Raw genomic sequence first — 23,122 nt, forward strand, 5'->3', positions numbered from 1 at the left:
AAAAGTATAATAATGTTCTTGCATGGGGATAGAAGGGGGATGAAAATTTCTAGCTCTCAGGGTTGCAGTGAGTGGACCATGAGATAATGTGAATATACTGTATAAAATGTTAAATACCAACACGTTTAACTTTCAATGATAACAGCATAACTAAAACTTATATGCTGTTAATGAATGCTTTACATGCATTAATTCATTTAATCAATGCAACAACTCTATCAGATCGGTATTATTTGCCACATTTTAGGTTTTGTTTTGTTTTAAATTTTGAGAGAGAGAGAGAAAGAGAGAGAGAGAGAAAGCATGAACAGGGAGGGGCAGAGAGAGAGGGAGAGAGTGTCCTAAGTAGACCCCACTGTTGTCAGTGCAAAAACTGAAATGGGATTTGATCTCAAGAACAATGACACCATGACCTGCACCAAAATCAAGATTCAGACGCTTAACAGGCTGAGCCACATTTTAAAAATAAGGAAACTAAGGTTTAGAGAAGATATATGACCTCTCAACACTGTATAGTGAGAACAAGGAAGAGCTCAGCGAGAGCTGAACAAGGAAGGACTCAAATCCAGTCCGGTCCTAGAGTCAGACTATACCATCTCTCTACACAATGTTACTATTTCCAGCATATGCTATTTGATCCAACAGAGACAGTAACAACCACTTTTTCCAAAGCAGTGCCTTGCTTTGGATGGTTAGGTAAGACAAGGATTGAGTTTACGTACTGAGTATCTGAAGATGACTGACACACATGGATATCAATGATCCCAGTATTTTGTCAATGTTGGGTCAAGTTTTAGGACTCCCACATGCCAGGTAACGTGCAGAACTATTCTTTCATAATCATTTGTTGGTACTTTGTTTGGAAATTATTCTTATGCTTCCATTAGAAGATTAGAATTTCAATCTCTATCTTTAGGGATCAAGGAGTAATTCACATGATACATTTACATTTAACATCACCATGAATAAGTCAAAGCATCCACTTTTTAATAAGACCATTCTGTTTGTAAGGAGTCATGTAAAAAGTACCAAAATGAGTTTTATTGAAGCCTTAAATCTTTTCTGTCTTCTATATGTTTTTGTAATAGGCACAGCGGAAGATAATGGAACAGCCAACCCAGTTTCCTCCTTTGCTAACAGAAAACTTAAACCAATATTTTTTGGAATGCAATGTGCCCAGCCCTGAGACAAAGCAAAACTGGTACGAGCATCTCAAGGCAATTAGTTTCTTTGTCAGCAGTCTAAGGGTGGGCAAAACAGTCACAGTCCTCTTTGCCAGTGAATGGGCCAAGAGTGAGGCATGTGACCCAGGCCTGGCCAATGGGATGTTGTTATAGCAAATTCTTATATAAGCTTATTGAGAGTAAGTTGTCTGGGAGGCTTCTCCTTAACAAAGAAGAAAACTAAGAGAAGGCACTTTGCTGCCTCTTTTCTCTTCTGCTTGGAAAGCTGGAGTGAGGACAGATGCTTGGGGATATGGCAGCCATCTGTGGCCACGAAGAAAACAGTGCTGATACATTAAGGGTGGCAAGACAAAAACTCCCATAGGACCTGGAACATTGATGACATTATTAAACCACTAAGCAACTGCAGAGGCTCCCAATCATGCTTATTCTTATATGAAATAGTTAAATGTTTTATGTTTGAAGCCACAGTTAATTATGTTCTGTTATTTGCATTTGAAATCATCTCAACATAGTTCCTTGATTGGTGGGTATATACTACATAGCAAACTGAGGATTATTATCCAAAGAGGACATAATCCATGGAAGGAAATAATCTGAAATGTATAGTATTTTTATTCCACTGATCAAATTTAAAACCATTTTAGTACTATTATTCAATGTATTCTTTTTGCACTTTTAAAGCTACTGGTTTTTCCTTCTAAAAATAACAAAACAAATAATACACTGACTGAAAAGAGTGACATGTGTTCTCTAACTTTTCACATAGTAGCTGGAACATCACAATGAAGAAACATAATTCTCCCATTTACAGTTTGGTGAGGGAAATAACTTAACAACACAGAAAAATTTCCATTCTATATTAAGAAAAATGTCAGGTTATAGAAAAATATGGTATGAATTCTATGATTATGTTTTTTGTTAAAAAGAGAAATAGAACAAATGGAAGAAAGTTTTAAAAAAATTAGCACCAAAATGTTAGTGTTTATCTCAAGGTAACATTTATTTTCTTATTTTTGCTTATTTGTGGTTTCCTACATTTTCTACAATGTTACTTAAACTTATTTAGTCCAGGCCTATCCACTGAAAGCAGAAATCACAACTGAATGAAGTTTATTGCTTTTAAAATATTTCTGTGACAATACATATTTTTGCATTATCAAAATGAATCCTAATATTCTCTACATAAGTAAAATCTTCAGGAAAAAACAAAGATTATATGTAAATCTCAATAATTCCTGGCCTCTAGGTGCATATAATTTAATTGATGAAGCAAAACAATATACACATAAATTTCAGAAAAGGGGGTAGAAATACTAAACCTGTACTTTATTTATTTATTTATTTTTTTTGAAATACTAAACCTTTAAACTCAGCTGAACTCCTGAGAAAACACGAGTATTACTTTTCATTTCCACACGAAAAACAATTTAAGCTAACTATTAAAGACAACTGGCAAGCTATTGATGGTCTGGCCCCAGATCAATGAAAACAAAATTTATAGGCTACTTGGGGAAACTGCTATATTCCAAATGCCCTTGACTTTGCATATAAAGCAGACATTGGAGCTGTTATGCTGTAGCTACCCAATGAAAACAGCTTAGATCTATTACAGTGTGTCTAGATATGACAAACTATAAACAAACAAAAAAAAGAGCCTGTGCATTCTTTCCACTAAGTAAAATCTCATCCTGGAAAGGCCATTCAGCTACACTGTGTTTTGTTATTTTCTGTACACCACTGTGAGTACCAGCTTCAGAGTCCCTATGCCTTCTCCCTCCAGCATTACTGAGAAAAGAAGGAACTTCTGGACACCAAATGCTTTGTGGGGAAGAAATATTCTCCACAGAAAGTTTAGTAGTCAGATGAGGAACTCTTAGATCTCTGAGGCCAAACATGGCTATTCTTTAGCCATGATATAATTCTCAAAACCATGGTAATCTTTTTTTTTTTTTGTTTTTTGTTCCATGTAGTTTTCCATTGTGAGTATTATTTCATCTATGTAATGCCAGTTCAAAAAAAACAACTGTCTGGTTTGCCTGAATTATTCACATGAAATAACATTTACAATCTGAGCCCAGCCATCAGTTACATCACTGACCACTTCTTGTCATAGCAGAACTAAAGAAGAGATTAGCATCGAAAAGAAAAAAAAAAAAAAAAAAAAAAAGAGAGAGAGAGAGAGAGATTAGCATCAACATTTGCTTGATTAAAAAAAAAAAAGCTCAACTAGTAGTAAGGGTTTATTTTTTAAATCACCACAATATTCATATTATATAGTACTACAATTTAAGCTTATTTTCAAAATAAATGTAAATATTTATCAAACATTTATAGTATGTGGAAATTTGTCTGAATGTTTTAAGTTTATCAAAAGTTTATAATATTTAACTTTTTGTCTTCATGTTTTAAAAAATCAAATACAATCATATGGACCTTACTCTCTCCTGGCAGAAACTGCATCTACATATCCCCAGAGATTGTGTAAGTCACAACATTTTATGCTTAGTATACTGTAATTTTGATATTAGACTGATATAAACATGTTCTGGACTATGAAACTACGTATGCTTTCTTTTGGGGTGGTTTCCAAATTTAAAAAAATACATTTTTTTTTTTTTTTTTTTTTTTAATGTTTATTTATTTCTGAGACAGAGACAGAGCATGAGCAGGGGAGGGGCAGAGAGAGAGGGAGACACAGAATCTGAAGCAGGCTCCAGGCTCTGAGCTGTCAGCACAGAGCCCGACACGGGGCTCAAACTCACAAACCGTGAGATCATGACCTGAGCTGAAGTCCGTTGCTCAACTGACTGAGCCACCCAGGCACCCCCCAAAATACATTTCTATAATAGGAGAAAGCTTCCTTAAAAAAAAAATCACCTGAGGGGCCCCTGGGTGGCTTAGTTGGTTGAGTGTCCAACTTTGGCTCAGGTCATAATCTCAGGGTTTGTGGGTTGGAGCCCCACGTTGAGTTCTGTGCTGACAGCTCAGAGCCTGGAGACTGCTTCACATTCTGTGTGTCTGTCTCTGCCCCTCTCCCCTGTCTCTCTTAAAAATAAATAAACATTAAAAAAATTTTTTTAATTACCTGAAAAGAGATAAATATACCTTTTCTTCTCAGGTTACAGAAGAAAGTCACTAATGTTCAGCAGATTAAATTTTTAAATTTACTTCAAAAAAAATATCTTTTGGGAAATAACACTCTTAAAAATAATCAAGTCTAATATACCTAACACATAGTAAGTATCCAATATTTTCCTTAGTATTCTTTTTTGCTCCTGTAGGATATTTCTAGCTATTGTTTGTTTTCTTACATCTGGAAAGAATATATTTTTTTAAATGTTTATTATTTTTGAGAGAGAGACAGAGGGCGAGCAGGGGAGGGGCAGAGAGAGAGGGAGACATAGAATCCAAAGCAGGCTCCAGGCTCTGAGCTGTCAGCACAGAGCCCGACATGGGGCTCAAACTCGTGAACTGTGAGATCATGACCTGAGCCGAAGTCAGACGCTTAACCAACTGAGCCACCCAGGCACCCCCAGAAAGAATATTTAAGTTATCTATATGTCTTATTTATTTTTTTTAACATTTATTTATTTTTGAGACAGAGAGAGACAGAGCATGAATGTGGGAGGGTCAGAGAGAGAGGGAGACACATAATCTGAAACAGGCTCCAGGCTCTGAGCTGTCAGCACAGAGCCCGACGTGGGGCTCGAACTCACGGACCATGAGATCATGACCTGAGCTGAAGTCGGCCGCTTAACCGACTGAGCCACCCAGGTGCTCCTATTTAAGTTATCTATAGCTTATGAGCAAAACTTTTTCTAAATTTATAGAAATGATAAAATAAAAAGATCAAATCATTTACAGAGATTTTTAAAAACTATAGCCCATATGATTTGCAACCATTCTCCTCTAACCTCCCTGTCCCCTCTCCTGTGGCCTTTTGTTTGTTGGTCGAGACAATGGAGAGGAAAAGACTAGTATGGAATGGCAGGTCTTCCTAAATACAGGTAACATAAAAAACAAAAACAAAACAAAACAAAAAACCACAAAAGACTACTTTTCCTGTATTCAAATGGCAATCCCCCATCTTTTTATAAGAGGAAGTCCAAAAGAAGCAAGGATTCAAAGCAATGCCCAGGACTGATAAGATCTCCTCTACAAAGCAGTCCTTTGAAAAAGCTGTCACAGTCTTGCTAACCTCATCCCTAGAACTTCTCACCAGATAAAGACACACCAGGTTCTCTGGACCCACAGAGCCTTGGCCTGTGCACTAGGCTCACCCTTAAAACCTTCATTTCAGACTAACAAAATCCTTCTAGCGCCTTTAAATGAAATACAATCTTCCAGGAATTCTGCAATTCTGGATATATTTGTTAATGATGTATTCCAGGTATGTGTGCAGCATCTGTTTCCAGGTGCCACAAGGTCCCTAAGCCAATTATCCTATTCATTTTTTTCTCTCTGGGGACAGGTTTATGTTTAATCTTTTATCTCTATTAGATTAGAGGACTATTGTCCCCGGGGAACCTTTGCCCTATTAGATACATTCCTGAAGCCCATGCATAAAAGTTGTAATGTTAAAGTGAAACTAATGTCTTTTATCAACCCCCCAACCCCTGCTTAAAGATGTATTACCCCTTCTGACTAAAACATAATCGAACTTAATAATTTACAATTGGAGAAAGAGAAGGAAATTTATTGTGACATCAATAGGATGGCTCACCTCTAGCTTAATCTGAGAAAGTGTATTTATTTCAAGTAAGATTGTGCAGTTCAATGTCCTTACAAATTGTGTTTATGTTTAACTGTACTGCTTTTTGAAATACTTATTAAAAAATGCATTAGTTTTTAAGGAAGTGTTTGTTACCTAATACTAAATACATCATTGTAAAATGATAGTCCTATTATAAAGTAGTAAATACTCTACAGTTAATGCAGAAAAATGGGAGTAAGACCACACGCATAATCACACTACCCAGAGGAGGGCCGGGGCGGCTCAGTCTGTTAAGTGTCATTCCTGGTTTCAGCTCAGGCCATGACCTCACGGTTCATGAGTCTGAGCCCCGCTTCAGGCTCTGTGCTGACAGTGTGGAGACTGCTTGGGATTCTCTATCCCCACTCCCCCTTCTCTACCCTTCCCTGCTCATGGTCTCTCTCTCTCCTTCGGTCTCTCAAAATAAGTAAATAAGCTTAAAAAAATCCCCACCACCCTTGTGTATTCAGAATATTAAAAAGATTATAGAAAACTGGAAGAGCAAAAGGAGAAATAACCACCTCTTTACCATCTTTATACAATTACCTTCAATCATTTTGTATTATTTTCTTCCTGATCTTTGTTCCTTGCGCATACAGTCCCACCCACCCCTCATTGTAGGTAAGTCTTTGGACTTCTTTCTGATTAGAGTAGATGGTTTGAGTGCCTAGTAAAGAACTAATAATCCCCAACAATTAGCACAGTTTCACTAAGAATTGGTCATGATAAATTAATACCTTTTTTTCTTAAAAATAAAATCAGATGAATAAGTATTTTTATTACTGTTTCAATATCGCACTGGACAGTGTCCCAGAATTCACTTAAGGACAATATAAAGTGTACTGGATAATAAATCAGATACATTTGAATGTGAATGAACAGGCTTGAGGATCCATACATATATGCATTCGTCTCCTCAACACACACCCTGCAACTATATGCCAAATTCTGTGATAGGCATGGATTTCAAAGCTAGAAGAAAAAATACTAATCTATTCATGAGTCAAATGCCAGAAAACCACAGAGGAAGACCCAATGGATTCTGATGGGTGGGGAGGACCAATGATTTTTAATTTGCATTTGAATACACAGGTGTGGGATGAAGGAAGGGGATTTGGACCCATATTTGAATGGCCTTTCAAACCAATCGAAACAATGTGGAGTTGTCATACAGACCATGGGAAACCACTGAAGGTTTGTACCACAGGAGTGACAGGATGGGATCTGCAACTTAGTGTTGAAAGACTAAGAGAATAGAGTAAGGGAACAAAAAGTAAGGTGGAGGTCTGAAGGAATAGTGGCCATGGCAGTGAACTAAGAGCAATGGAACCAAGAGCCAGACCACACAGGGCTTGTGGGGAGGGAAACAATGGTGTTGAACAGTGACATCCTGTCCCGAGGGAGGTAACAAAGGAAGTAGAGCAGGGGAACTGAAGAAGTTCAGTTTGTGAAATCACTGGTCTGAGAAGACAAACCCAAAGAATGTAGGATGGAGTCAGCATCATCCAGAGCAGTACTTGCTAAGGCAATTGTAAGAATTACCTGGGGAGTCTTTGCACAGTACCTGGGCCCCTCCACAGACCTACTCATTCTGAATCCCTGACATGAAGCCTGCACATGTGTATTCTGAAGAGAAACAACCTCCTCCAAATGAGTCTGGCCCAAATACCTGCTTAAGGATCAAGAACACAGCATGGTTCTCAAACTTTTTTTTACCCCAAACTACCCTCTTCAGTAGAAAAACAACTCAATAATTACAAAGAATTAGAGAAGAACCAAGTACCAACCAAAACGATGCAATCACAAACAATATCAGCAATCACAACATATAGGTTCAAAAAAGTATTTCTGCAAAAGTATTTATGTGAATGTATGGGCAGTAATCAAAAACCACCACAACTCAAGATAACCCTGGTGGTTTTCTGATAAGAATCCTTAAAATCTCCAGAATGCCATATAAAAAACAGAAGCTTTGTAATGTTCCAAAGGACCACAAGGATTCTAGTGGATTAGAATTATAATTCCCTCTTCCTCCACCATTATTCTCTATTACAGACTTGCTCATGTTAATGTATATGTACCCAATTTTAATAAATTTATTAGCAGTCTACTGGTCGGTCACATTTAATTGTCCAAACCAAAAGTGTGCGAGTCTTAAATTTTGATTTCTCAGAAGTATCCATGTGGATTATGAGTGGACTGCAAATGATGTGAGAATTGGCTTAGAAAAGAAAGTCTAGAGAGGAAGTAATAACAATTTTCAAATGCATACACCATGGTCATATGGACTTGGTTATTAAATACAGGTAGGGTCAGCACTAGGGCTAATAGAAGCATAATGGAGGGACACAACTTTCATGTCAATATGTAGAACAGCCTTCAACAATCAGAGCCACCCCAAGTGGAATGGACTGAAGGGGGCTTCGTAAGAAAGTCCTCAGGTTCTGACAGTGGATGACCAAGTTAAGAAGAAATTGCTTTCCCCAGTTAGGAAACTAGTCTTAATGACCACAACACATGTGGGAATGCTATCCATAACCTTTTCTGCAGTCAAGAAAACATAGTTAAAAAGATACTTGATAACCTACCTAGGTCTTTCCTTCTAGCTCCCCCCAAAAAAGTAAAAATGAACAATGATATGAGGCAGAAAGATAATATCCATTTTTCCCCTTCTGTTTAGAACCTTTACATAATGAACATTGAAATGTTCTGAATTCAGAACAACCAGCAACAATAATGGTTAGTGCCATTGATTCTTTTTATGTGGAATATGACATGTTTTTTGGAGCCATCAATTGAATAAAACCATCGAGAAAAATGTTTATGTGATTTCAGATTCACTGTGCATTATTCAATAAAGTAGGTAACCCTGTCAGCACATCAGAAAATATTTATTCTAACTAGCTAATCCTCACCTTATTTATTCTATCTCTATTAAGAATTTAATTCAACTTATAATGAAAAAATTTAAATGTGTCAGGCAGTACATCATTTTTGAAACTTCTTTTAGAGGGACGTACGCAAAAAAGTTTGAAGAATACTCCTTTCATCTAGAAAATTCCATACAACCATTTATTTTTTCTGATTAAGCATCATGATGTTCCTAGACCTCTTACTCTTCTCTTAACTTTCATGTTGGTACAAAGTGTTATACTTCTTTGTGGGGCCATTTTTCATGACCACATAGTATCTACTCTTCATGAGAATTCCTACCTACAGGACAATAAGAGAGAACACAGCATAACTGCTCTGACAAACAAATGCTTCTCAAATTTGACCCCAGAAAAGTTTTTTTTTTTTTATTTTTTTTTTAAGTTTATTTATTTTTTTTTTTTAAATTTTTTTTCAACGTTTTGTATTTATTTTTGGGACAGAGAGAGACAGAGCATGAACGGGGGAGGGGCAGAGAGAGAGGGAGACACAGAATCGGAAACAGGCTCCAGGCTCCGAGCCATCAGCCCAGAGCCTGACGCGGGGCTCGAACTCACGGACCGCGAGATCGTGACCTAGCTGAAGTCGGACGCTTAACCGACTGCGCCACCCAGGCGCCCCTAAGTTTATTTATTTTTGACAGAGACAGAGTGCGAGCATAAGCTGGGGAAGGATAGAGAGAGAGAGGGAGACACAGAATCCAAAGCGGGCTCCAGGCTCCGAGCTGTCAGCACAGAGCCTGACGTGGGGCTCGAACTCACGAACTGTGAGATCGTGACCTGAGCCGAAGTCGGACGCTTAACCGACTGAGCCACCCCAGAAAAGTTTTTAAAAATTGCTTAATTTCCTGGGCCCTTGGGTCATTCTCCACGTATAACTGCTACTGTCAAAACCATAAATTCCAAGAATCTACAACACTAGGTCTGAAAGAAGAATGTCTCTATAGTTGACAGGGACCCAGGGGGACAGTCCACTTATAACTTAAGTATCATTACCTTAGAGGTTAGTTATAAAACCCCTCTAACAGCACGGCACACTTTACCTGTGCTGCCATCACAAAGAGAGGTACATAAGAAGCCCACTGCAAATGCGAACTCCAGGCCTGGATGGGGAGCTGTTGGTTTGTGACTGCAGGAATTCTCCGGGTGAAATTCCAAACTGGTCCTCTATGCATGGAGACCGAAGAAAGAGGCAGATCACTCCAGATTGGTAGGTGGCAGTTTTAATAAACAAGGGAATTTATGTATGAGGCTTGTCTTCAGAGGCTGCAAGACAAGAAGATCTCTACACCTGCCCGCCAGAATCTTAAGAGTTTGTATAAAGGCCTTCACAGGGTTCAGTCACAAATACAGTCCAGATGGTCTCAACAACACATTCCTCTCTCAAGGCTGTGTCCCTGAAGTAGCGTCTAGTATGGGAACAATGGGAAGAACATACATCTCAAAAACAAGAGTGGGGGAAGGAGAATCTTCCAAATGCCCAGGTCCAGTTTGAGGGTTGAGAGGCAGTCATGTGCTCTCAATGACCTCCTTCAACTGAAGCTAAGACAGGAAGGAATCAACACATGGAAGTAAAATCCTCACATCTCCTGAGAACCTCTAATGGACTTTCTTGTCTCAAGAATGAGAAAACTGGGAACCTTAAAGAAAGGATTCCACTTAAGTTTCTCGACCACAAGCTCACTGCCGTTCAGGTGCATAAGAGAAAATTGATGTGTGATGCTCGCTTATTTTACTTTGCTAAGAAACCAAACAGCCATGCTTCTCTTATTGAAATTAAATTAAAAAAATCATTGAGCAAGGACAAAAGACTTACTTGAAGCACAAACTTGCAAGCTCATAATGCCAACATTTTTAGCCACTATCATTTCACTTATTAATATAGAATGATTTTACCTCTAGTGTAACATAATAAAGACACTATCACACTTTCGATGAATAAATTATTAAATGAGATAATCTCAGGTGTTTTATAGGAAATAAATTAGTAATCAGTGTCTGTTACGAGGACTGCCTGTATTTCACACTGTTACATGTGATTGAAGATAAAGCATAGCTTCTGAAAAGTTCCAAACATTCATGGTAGAGTTGGCCTCCACACTTTTTTTTTAAACCACATATATATTAACAATGTCTTCTCTTGCTGGGATCTTTCAAATTACAGATTTCTTGATAGCAAAGTTGATGTCATATTTTTTCTTCTTTTTTCCCTCAACGCCTCTCTACGTTGGTAGTGGCTCCCAGGTAATGGGCTTTTTTGTCATATTCGGAGGACTGATTGCACAGCCATTTCGGGTAACCTCAGTTATACAGGAATTTAATTATGATTTCTTTTTCCCTTTTGATCCCATAGAGTCTGTGGTACAGACAACAATAAAGGTATACTACACATCACATACAGTCCTGGACACTGTTCTAAGGGCTTAAGGTATAATAAATTGTCTAATTCTCACAACCTGCTAAAGTAGATTCCATCATTATCACCCCCAATACTAATGCTATTATCATCTCCCAGTTTAGAGATGAGGGAACTGAAGCAGAGGTGCTAATTAATCTGCTAATAAGATGGTCACTCAGCTGCTATGTGGTTCAAAACTAGGGCTTGAACGCAGATACATACACGTGTTCCAGAGTCAATGTGCTTAACCACCACACTATAATACCACAGTGGATATTCATCACCACACCTGTGGAAAACTGAAAAATAAATGCAAATAGGAGAGTCCAAAAATTAGCAGGAAGTCCAAGAGACTACTCCTTCTCTCTCCACATTGAACAGGAGCCCAGTCTCCCAGTCTTCTCTCCTCTCTCCCTTCCTCCCTGGGGCTGTTGACTTACAGGTTATTATAAAGAGATAAGCACAGTTGTTTCCCTTAATTCAGAGTGTGATGGAAAATACATTTCTATTTCATATACTAAAGTAGTTGTTAGATCTGTTCCCAGCTATGGAAATTTAGTGTACTAGGGTCACAGAAGTCACTCTACAGAAGAAATTATTCGCAACAAAGTAGTCATGCTGGACAAAAGCTAATATCCTTAATATATCCCAAGTGTAAGCAAACAATAGTTAACCAGGAAAGGCCTGGTACAGATAATTTACAAAAGCAAATGGAAAATAAACCCAAATAAAATTTTTGAATCTCGATAGAAATAAAAGAAATATAAATTAAAGCAATGGGACATCGCATTTTATATTAACTTATCAAAGATTTTTTAAAGGTGATCATCTTCGGTGCTAAGAAAGATGTGAAAACTGTTCTTCTTTGCTGGAGTGTAAATTGATTCAACTTTTCTAGACATCAACCAGGCTCTAGGTATCTTGAACCTTAAAAAGAGTAATTCCCCTGGATGCTATAGTTTAGATTTATACAAAGAAAATTATCAGATAAGTAAAAAAAATTAATATACAATCAGAGCACTAGTTCTAACAGCAAAATACTAGAAACTTAACATGTTCGACAATAAGGCAATGGTTATCTAAATTAACTGAAGCTCAAACAATAAAATATTAAGTTGCCACTGGAAAATGTACTTATGGAAGTTTCAGTGAGATGTTTATAATGTAAAGAGGGACATAAGCAACATAAAAATTTGTAATGAGATGATATGTAAATATAAGCGCCCAGCACAGTCCCTGGCACATAATAAGAAACTCAGTCTGCCAATGGTAAGTACTGAATCATTAAAGTATGTAAAAAACTTGGAAACAAGGCTGGAGGAAATGTGGCAAAACAACAGTGGATGCCTCTGGATAAGAATTAAAGATGTTTTATTTCCTGCATCTTTACATTTTCTAATGATTTCATTTCTTTTTCCCATATTTCTCACTTTAGAATAAGATAAAGAATTTAAAACTCATAAGCAAAACAAATAAATGTGCTCTTTACTTCTTCACACTGCAGGAACTGACCTCAAAGAATAAGGCCATCCCTGACCCACACATTTTTTTTTTTTCTTCCTCTGTCCACAGTGGGTGGCTCTTTACCAATAGCTACAAAAATCTGCCTGGAAGAAAGCATGGCTGGAGGCAGCGGCAGGTGGAAACAGACTCCCAGAGTCTAGAACCAAGCCGAGAGAGTATGAGTCTCATGGAAGAGAATCAGACAGAAAGCATGCTTTATAAGAAAGGTTCCAAATCTGTGTGTCATAGTTTGAGACAAAATTGGACTATTTTAGGATAGGAACATCGATAAAGGTGACAGGCTTTCTCCACTTACGAAAGTGTTGATAGATGAACAAGTAACGTTCAGGAAATATTTCTTAATGATTAAATTACTTATTTATCCATATAGTTTATGTTCATTATGTTCATTACAACATTTATAGGTGTTTTCATAGTCTGGCCTTATGTGTTCAGGATTTAGATGCTAAGAGGCACTTGGGAGATCATTGACTAAAACCACAAGTTCCTGACATGTTTACAGTGCTGCAAGTTTTCAAGTGCGTTACTTATTGAGTTCAAATAAGGGGATGATTGAGGCCTCAGTGACAAACTCTTCAGTGGGGCTGGAGCCCATTTCTTCTCTTTTTAACCCTACGTGCAAATCTCAACTTGTATAAGCACACTGAACCTCATTTCCTGTTGTAAAAAAAATCAAAAAGATAATACATCAAAGGGTGGTTGGGAGGATGGAACAGTTAACATATGCAAAACATTTTGAAAGAATACTAGCAACTAGTAAACAACTATGTATCAACTATTAGGATCATTACTTGAGAATAAAGAAAATCTACCTTACTTTTTAAAGATCTTTAAATCAAGTCTGTTGAACAGTCATAAAATTGAGAGCCAACTATAGACCTGGATATTTACAGTCCCTTTACTGGGCTTCCTTCCCTCTTATTGTAATGATAACCACTGCTAGTTAAGCTTTTAAATGCTTAAACACACCCAAAGACTTCAATAGAAACCTCACGCACTTAAAAAAAAAAAGGTTTCTGGAGTAACCCTTTTCATCTAGCCCTTTTTTCCCCATCGAGCCTCCTAAAACAAGATCATAAAATTCTCAACTTCAAAGCATTTAGTTCCACTGAACTCACTACACCTGAAAAAGTCAATTACCCCAGTTAGAGTGGGCCTAGGATCTTAAATTTTTTTTTACGTTTTATTAACAACACCTGATGAGTAGAAGGAATGACTGGGCAGAAAACCTTGAAGGTTGTAGCTATCGTAAACTATATGAAGACTTTTAAAAATTTATTAATAATTGGGGTAAGTCCAAGTACTAAATGTTCCATTTTTGCAGTTTTAAAATGCTTATTAAAATCGTATTATTTAACTAGTTTAAAAAAAAAAAAACATTGCCAAAGTCAATTAAATTGGCACCTATTTTGCAGCAAAGTCTAAAAGTAGGTCTAGGTGAGCAAGATGCTCTTCGAATACCAAAAAACAGAAAAGAAATGGTCTATAATGGGCTATCAGGTTTCATATTTTGAAAGTCACTTTAGTATCTTTATGTATGTGTGCACTTTTGTAGGTAAATGCCTATATTTTCTTAACAAAGATATATAATAACCATGCATTTCATGGGTCTTTTCAACAGTCTTAAAAGAAAGATGTATACTGTTCCTTAAGAGTTAAGGGATAGTCAATTCAAATATTCAGTCTTAGAACTCAAAGGATCAAATAAAAAACCAAAACATTAGCTCCAAGAATGAGTGTTAATAAAATTAAGGGTTGAGCTAAAACATTCGAAATTTATCTTTAAAAAATGGAGTTACACCTATTTCACTTAAAATATGTGATCCTAAACCTAAGTAAAAACTATGAGGCCCCCTCTCCCAAAATACATTCTATCAGTGATATTCCCCTTATCATTTTGCAATTAGCTATAAAATCTTGAGAAGGAAAAATACTAAAATGGGAAATTCTGAAGGAAATAAAGGTTTTAGAAAAGTGTATGAGTACCCATCCAGCAAAACTGCTTGTAATCAGCATGCCTTATTTATCTCAGGAAAGGTAAGTTTAAATCATTTTCACGTGTACATTTTGGGGGGGCAGACAGACTTAAAGTTAAATTTTAGAAAAATCACTGTGAGTGACTGACTGATTAAACAGAAGTTTTTCCTAAAAATATTTGTCATTCCAATATACTAGGATAAAGAACCCTAAAACTGAAAACGGTGAGTGCTCAGTACAGAAATGAATCAGGAAAAACACAGAAGCCTGAACGTAAGAGAACTCACATGGACCCAATGCTTTGGAATGGTTTTTGCTCAACAAGCTTAAAACTAGAAATTCATTTTTGACTCTAGAGCAATAATGTTTTTAAAAAGGACTAATCTATTTCTAAAATAAAATTGTTGAAAGTTACATATAATTAGGGATGCTATTTAAGCTCTGAGTAACTGCCAAAAGTTACCCATTTGTACCCGCCTGTCTACACACACAATCAGAATATAGATAAAGGACAAAGTTATGAGCCTTAATGTTTCAACAAAGCTATGTTACATTTTTGTTCAGATGTTTCTAAGGTTATCAATAGACATGATATCTGTGGTATAGGTAGTAACTTTTCTAAGTAAATGCCTGTGCTCTTTTAACAAAGGCCGGTAGAAAGTCAATGGGGGCAGGCAGATTTGAAGGTAGGGACTAGAACATTGAACAAGAAAAGGTAAATAGCTAAAGGAAAATTGTGGACTTTTGTCCGCTTCTTAGTAATAAAGGGCAGCTCAGCTCACCCAGGTCCATACATGAACAATAAATGGATCACTGAGATAATGTTTAGATCATTTCAGAAAACGCTGAGACCTAAAATGTGCAGATCATTGAAGCAAAGATGAATTCTTGAATTAACTGAATAGTACCACGCTCCATTTTGCTTTGTTGGCTAAAGACTGATTGGATGCTTATTTTATGCCATCCTAAGTATTCACCCACCCTTCCCCGCCCTCCACCAGCTTCTCCAGGGTCTAACTTGAAAGAATCTTCTTTTTTTTTTTTTTTTTTTTTAACATTTATTTATTTTTGAGACAGAGAGAGACAGAGCATGAACGGGGGAGGATCAGAGAGAGGGAGACACAGAATCTGAAATAGGCTCCAGGCTCTGAGCAGTCAGCACAGAGCCCGACGCGGGGCTCGAACCCACAGACAGTGAGATCGTGACCTGAGCCGAAGTCGGACGCTTAGCCGACTGAGCCACCCAGGTGCCCCGAAAGAATCTTCTTTTAAGGAAGTATGCAAAGCAACTCTTAGATCTGGAGTGAGTTGACTTTGGAGGTAAATGACAATAGGATCCTGATACCTTTAGAATTATCATCATCTAACATCAAAAGCAACAAGCAACAAGCCTTCTTCACAAAATTTAACAAAAAGCCTTAAGTAAAAATTTTACATCATTTATAACTAATGCTAATATAGAGATGGATAATATGATCATAAAATAATTTCCATTATCCCTGGGAATCCTAAAATACTTTGGTGTTTAAGACTGCATGAAAATACAACATTTTTAAAAAGACACATGAAACTTCAGATCACAGTTCCCACATATTTCATTACTTTCTAACACTGTAAAGTAGGTCATATTTCTCTTCTCTGTGCATTTTCTCAGAATTCTCATTCTTTTTTTTTTTTTTTTTAATATTTTTTAATGTTTATTTATTTTGGAGAGAGAGAGAGAGCGCAAGCAGGGGAGGGGCAGAGTGAGAGGGAGACACAGAATCTGAAGCAGGCTGCAGGCTGCAGGCTCCAGGCTCCAGGCTCCGAGCTGTCAGCACAGAGCCTGACACGGAGCTCGAACCCATGAACTGTGAGACTGTGACCTGAGCCCCAAGTCAGTTAACCAACTGAGCCACCCAGGCGACCCTCAGTCCTCTCATTCTTAACCTAGTAAATATTAGGCCAATATCCCAGTGCTTTCTAAAGTTTATTGAATGACATGCTAAATTCCTCACACTTAGGACTTCTCAATCCTAAGGCTAATATGAGCTGTGATTCCCCAAAGTGGAAGGAAGCAGGAGTATTATGTGGACATAGTATTTTCCTAGATAGCTGACCAAATTTGTATTTGCTGTAGTAGCAGATTAAATGAGACTCTGGCCTTTCCTGTTTCATGGGAGTAGACTGCAGTATTCTCCAGTCATTTTTCTTATAAATGAATACAGAACATCTCAAGGATTCTAGGGATTGATGCAGAACAGTTGTCACTACAGAAAAAACAACAGCTTAATCCTATGCCTGCATTTTAGAAGTTTGACAGACATGATGCTGTCTTGAGTAATACACTCACACACAGGCTTACAATATTTTTATGTTCTTTAATACATAAATTGTAAGTCATGTTACTTTCTAAACCTCACATATAAGAAGGTATAGATGTACAATTCCTTTTAAATAGTGTTTCTTCTCATTTTTTTTCCTTAGTAAAAACCAATTTGTAGATAAAAAGGGTTTCTTAAATACTGAATCCTAAAATTGCCTACACTATCTTATAGATCCTAAAATACAAAACACAAAATATAAACAATAAAACCCTTATAGCCAACGCCACCGTGGGGGGAGTGGAAAGGAGAAAGTCAGAAAAATATACAAAGCAGTGAAAGGCTGGATGTGTGAAAGATGCCAAAGGGGGGCGGGGGAGGGTTTCATGAGGTTCTAGGCAAGGCCTGTGATGACGTCACCTCACATCCATAATGTTACAGCAGTCAGCACAGGCCTCCTGCTTTCCTATTGGTGAACACCGTGTCAGCCGACATCAGAAGATAATCATCATTGGCCAGACAATTACAACTGGAGCAACTAGCATCCACCGCTGTTAGCACAAACCTGGCAGGCTGCTGAAAGAGAAGGCAGAGCCCAGCTGCCCTTCTCACTCAATGAATTTTTATGTTGCCTTGCCTTACCAGTCACCATGTGATTTCGCTTCCTTGCAAGCAGGACTTATAAATTAAATCAGCTATTAGTGAAAATAACAGGTAAAGTCCAGACATCTCATTAAGGAACAAAATGCCTTTCTTTTCAATGTTGTAAAATCACAGGGCTTTTCAGTGCAAAATTGGAAGTCAAAAATGCTACTGAGGCTAAAAGCATGCATTTTGCTCTACCTCTACCTCGTCTAATAAAATATCATCTACCAGATAATATTACCCACGGTATTTTTAACTTGACATGTAGTTTCAAGATGAGGTTTCAGGATGATTCTCCAAGGGAAATATATTTATTACTTTGCATTTCAATTGCTTATCTAATTTATTATACATGAAACTATTTGCTAGAAAATTAAAAAGGTCTATAGTATTTATCCTGTGTTTAAGACAACGACTATAGGGTTAATAATTTGTAAAAAGCAGCAATAAATAAACTTGATAAACTTGCCACAATTGAACAGTTTGGTGTTTATACAAATACCACTCCAAAAATAAGGGGATCATAACATTAGTATGTATTAAGGTAATGAATAGGGATTATTTAAGCTCCTTTTAAATAATACTAAGTAGTGTAGACAGCATACTGACAAAACAGCACGCCTGGCCTTTCTCATAATTCTTCAAAAGACCATGTAGCTCATTTTTGAGAGATAAGTGCTAAATCTAGAAATTAATAAGATTTGTTTGAGGCTACGTGTAAGACATTTTTAAGGACAAGTGCAAATGATTGCTCAAAAGAGAGAGTAGATGTTTCACAACATTGTGTGTTTCCTCCAGAAACTATTTCAAGCCATTTTGAGTCCTGGAAAAGATAAGGCTCTGGTTTCCTAAACTTCCTCTAGCCCCAAGAGGGTCTAAGCCTTGGTTATAGAGCTCCCTTCTATTACCAAGGGAAATGAAAAGAAAATCATTTTCTTACACACCTTGTTCAAGACATTTTTGCGGTTGGGATTTTGGTGAGGAGGCTTATAAAATTGGGCCCCTATGATATTGGGAGAAATGCACACCCTCTGGGGTAAAAGGAGCAAGCAAGACAATTAAGGTCAGGTAGACGTGCAAGGAAAGAGTAACAGCTAGCAGGGCTTTTTGACTGCAATATGCAAGCCAAGAACATAGGGTCAACCAAGAAAAAGGACGGAAAAATCCCAATATAGGACTAGGATGCAGTATTCAAATGCAGTGGGAAGACCAAACCTGTTAAGCTTCAGGTATTAACAGGTAGTGCTGGCAATAAAATGGGCACCAATCATCATTTTAACTCACTGGATAAGCATTTTCTCCAGCATCTGCGTCGTACGAAGCACTCTTCAACGTGCTCCGTATAATCACGGGTGGAATGGGACAAGAACCATGCCCTAAAGAGCTGATGAGGCACAGAGGAGGCACAGACATACTCGCAAATATTCATGTATATAAGTAAGAGCCAGGAAAGATGTTGCCATTAGAAAGGTCTGTAAAAAGCTGTAAGAAAACCGTGGTCAAGACTCAACAGGAGAAAACAGCTTGGCGCATTTTTGCCATTTTCAGTTCCGGGGAGGGCTAGGCCCTGTCTGGTTCAGTGTGTACTTGTTGAGTGAATGGAAAGAAGAGGCGGGAAATGGTTACCTGGAGAAGCAACAGAAAGTGGCCTCAGAGAAAGGGCAACCAGTAAATAAGAGGCAATATCCACCGCTGTGGTGCAAGGGAGGGCTGGCCCACCGGGAATGGGGGCAGCCACTGCGAGGCAACGCCGGCTCCAGAAAGGCAGGTTCAATAAAGGTGCAAGTAGGAGACAAGGCGGACTGGAAAACACAGAGCACTCAGCGCTAATGGGGGAAGAAGATGCGTTCGAGTGGTGTGGCAAGAGAACATGACAAACAGCTGCACAGAAGACCCGGCCCCTCAGCTGCCCCGCGGCGCAGCTTCCAGCGCCTGCGGCCTCGGGCTCCCGCCCCCGCCCCGCCTTCCGCGCCACCCTCAACGCTGGAGGAGGAAGTGCCTCCGGAGAAGGTCCCCAGGCCGCCGAGGCCGAGAGGGGGTGGATTCCCCAGGCGCCAAGACCCTTCAGTGTCTGCACTCCTACAGAATCGAGCTTCCCCAGTGTTCAGCCACCTTCCGGACCCATCCTCGGCGCTCCCCGGCCTCGCCGGCCCAGGAGGGGCTCCAGCCCCGCGCCCCAAGTGCCTGCCGCACTTCCTGGGCTTCCGAGAAGATCGTGTTCCCCAGCTGGCTTCCGGGTCTGGCCAGACGCGGCCCTCGGACCCTGTCACGCCCCGCACCCTGTGCAGTCCCCCAGCCAAGCCGCAGCGGGTGTGGGTGCTCCGGGCCCTCCACGCTCGTCCCCAACAGGCCGGGCCCAGCCGGCGCGCTGGGCGCAGGGGGCGGGCTCCGCACGCCTGCAGCCGCAAATGGCCAGCGGGCCTCGGGTGGGCCAGCGGGGCGGGAGGAGGGGGGCGCGGCGGCCCAGCCTCCCGGGGCCAGTCTCAACTCCTGGGGACCGGAGTAAAGGAAGTTGAACCTCCTTCCACCAGCTCCGGCCCGCGGCACCCCCTCCGACAGCACCAGCCAGCCCTGACCCCCCGGCGCGCCGGCGTCTCTGGTTTCCCATTGAGGAGACGGGGGAGGGAAGGCCGGTCGAGACCGCGCGGGGCACGCGCGCTAGAGCACGCGGCGGCGGGCGAGATCCCTTGGCGCCGGAGAGCCTCTCCGCCCGACCCTCCCATCGAGCACCCAGGAAGCTGCAGGCCACTGCCCAGCTCCGGGGTGCGTTGAGCTTGCACTTTACTGATAGCCAGACCCGGGTTTATAGGGAGGAAGGGAATGTCTGCCACAGTAGCTCGGTCTACGAGGAAGAAGCGAGATGAACACACCCTCCCCTGTTAAATATTGCAAGGTGACATAGGATCGCCTCCCACACTGGGATTTTCAAAAGGACTGGCGGAGGAAACAGTAAACAAGAAAGGCTCTTTCCCTATTGGAAGTTTTTTCTGGGGAAAGGCCCCCAAGGACTCTGCGGACCGAGGGGTTTTTAATCTGTGTCTCAACTCCAATCAACAGCTTCCTACTGAATTAGAACGGAGTGTGTCCAAAAGGCGTTTCCGTAAAACAGAAACTTAATAATGGCGTGGCTCCACTCGCTGGGGTTCATTCATTTTTATTACCGTTTTCATTGTCCCCTCCCCCCCGTCGCCCCCGCCTCTTAATGAAACCGGAAAGGGATCCGCGCCGGGAAAGGGGTCCAGGAAAGGAGAAATCCGGCCAGGGAGCAGTAGAGAGTAGGGCAGTGAAGTAGGAGGTCTGCAAGGAGAAAAGAAGGACACGAGGGATGGGGAGAGGGCGAGGACTAGAGCGCGCAGGCGAGAGAGGGTTAAACGGAGCAGGAGATCGGGTCCTTCCTTCACTGCCTTTCACACTCAGCTTGCTGGAGGCCAAGCGAGAAAATCCAAAGCTAGGTGAAAACCAGAAGGTTGCACAGGTAGGGAATCTGGACTGTGGCATCTCTCCCGCCTTCCCAGTCGCGCAGACATCTACTCTATACACATACATGTATGATCTACGTTATATAATCTGTTAAAGATGTATGTGTAGCCACGGTTCACACAGGGGCACTCACAGACCCACGCGCTTCATGCAGCCCCAGTGGCTCCTGCACCCGGGAGACCGGAGAACTCAGCCACCACCTCTCTGCTGCCCCCGATTCATCGCTCCATTCACGCCCCGGACAGAAAATACCGACATTAAGGCACACAGCGGGGACGCGCAGGGCTCCCGGGAAGAGTATCACGGGAAAGCATCACCTACCAGTTTTCCTGCATCCACTGGATGGCTTCATTCTCGTTGAACTGCTTTTCGAATTCATATTCTTGTAAAGTCAACACTGACATGTTCATTGGGGCTGATCTTCGGAGTCGCTACGTGCTCTCTACACAAAATAAAATAATCTGTAAAGCGCTTGATTTCGAGTGCTCTCCTGTGGATTTTCCCCACCCACCCCCCCTAGGTTTTCCCCTCGCCGCTGGGTCTCCGGCGGCCGGCCTCTCTCAGCCTCTCTCAGCTACATCCAGGGTTGAGCATTGCCTGTGCCACGGCTCCCAGCTCCTAGCTCTGGGGTTCTCCTCCTCCCGGCGTCCGCATCCACCGTCGGAGGAAATGAATGCCTTGCGGTCTTAGTGCCCGCACGTTTGTCCATCACCCTTTCTACTTGTCTACAGGGAAATCTCCTCCCCCTCGTGCGATCGGAAAATTAACCCTTAGCGAGAGAGAGCGAGACCTCTCGCCCTGAGGGGGCGTTTTGCTGACGCGAAGGTGACTAGGGGCGTGGAGGAAGGGCGCCGAGGAGGAAGTCGCCTCGAGGTCATCCACAATTCCCAATCCCAACCTCGTGGGCAGCCTAGCCTGGCCTTTGAGTGTAGTTTCCGCGTGCGGGGCGCAGCCCCTAGGCGCGCGGACCCGCGAGTTTGGCTACTAGATGAGAAAGAAATAGTAAAACCTGCCGGCTGTCTCGCCAGCAGAACTCCAGGCAGGTTTGCGCTGAGATCACACGTGAAAGGAATGCGCTTCCCACCTCCTTGCTCCTGCCGTACTCTCGGGGTCCCCCACCCGCGGCTTTGACTCACCTAAACCCGCGGCGCGGCAGCCCGCAGAGCTCTGCTCAATCACCAGCGGGCTGGGGATGCGGAGGATGAAGGGGTGGAAAGTGGAGAGTGACTAGTAGCCGGAAGAGGGAGAGAGGATAAGTGCAAGAGTTAGGTTCGGGGAGAGGTACAGTTAATGAACTGAGACAAAGGGGGTAAGGAAGTTAGCAGATCTACTGGTCCAATGCAAAAACTTCATTTGTATGCCTGAGAAATTTCGTTTTATACAGATGCAACAGAATCGTGTTGAGGGGAAGGCCAAGTGTAATGTTGACCCCCTACTGAACCCCCAGTCTCACAGCCATGTCCTAAACTCAGCGTCTATCTACATCCCCTCTTTCTTTTCAGAAGGAAAAGGATTTTCTACTCAGTCCATCCCTCCACTTATTCTCCACAAGTTTGGAAAAATGAGACATATGAGACATGGAGGTATCTAATAATTAATCTATGAATGTAATTGTAAGCTTAAAATATAATAAGGAACCTATGCTTTAAAAATTAGTTGGACATTAGGACCAAGAAGAAAATTCCCTTCTTCTGGTGCACAATTTCCCCACCACACCGTCTAGGCTAAGGAGAGGGTATTTTCATTCAAAGTCAGGTTGCTTGGAATGTCTGAAAAGTGGGAACTGGGAGAAATATCTCTAAAAGAACAAAAGGTATAATAAGAAGTTAAGGAAAGCGTTGTAAAAATCCAGTACAATTGGGGCACCTGGGTGGCTCAGTCCGTTCAGCATTTGACTTCAGCTCAGGTCATGATCTCACAGTTCA

General features: G+C 40.7%; 1 protein-coding gene across 2 annotated transcripts in view; it reads right to left on the reverse strand.

Moving 5' to 3' along the window:
• Positions 1–22,425, reverse strand: part of ELOVL6 (ELOVL fatty acid elongase 6) — a 145,228-nt gene extending 122,803 nt beyond the window's left edge. The window contains exons 1-2 of one of the 2 annotated variants that reach the window (XM_060654433.3): positions 22,334–22,425; positions 21,519–21,639 (exon numbers count right to left, since the gene is read on the reverse strand). In XM_060654433.3, the coding sequence (XP_060510416.1) occupies positions 21,519–21,607 (89 nt within the window). In that variant the 5' untranslated portion in view covers positions 21,608–21,639; positions 22,334–22,425. Of the gene's footprint in view, positions 1–21,518; positions 21,640–21,794; positions 21,966–22,333 lie in introns of those variants that run through there. The other variant, XM_060654431.3, reaches the window with a different exon arrangement.
• Between the last annotated feature and the right edge of the window lie 697 nt (positions 22,426–23,122).

This window comes from Panthera onca, chromosome B1, assembly GCF_046562875.1.
Source record: "Panthera onca isolate mPanOnc1 chromosome B1, mPanOnc1 haplotype 2, whole genome shotgun sequence".
Lineage (NCBI taxonomy): Eukaryota > Metazoa > Chordata > Mammalia > Carnivora > Felidae > Panthera > Panthera onca.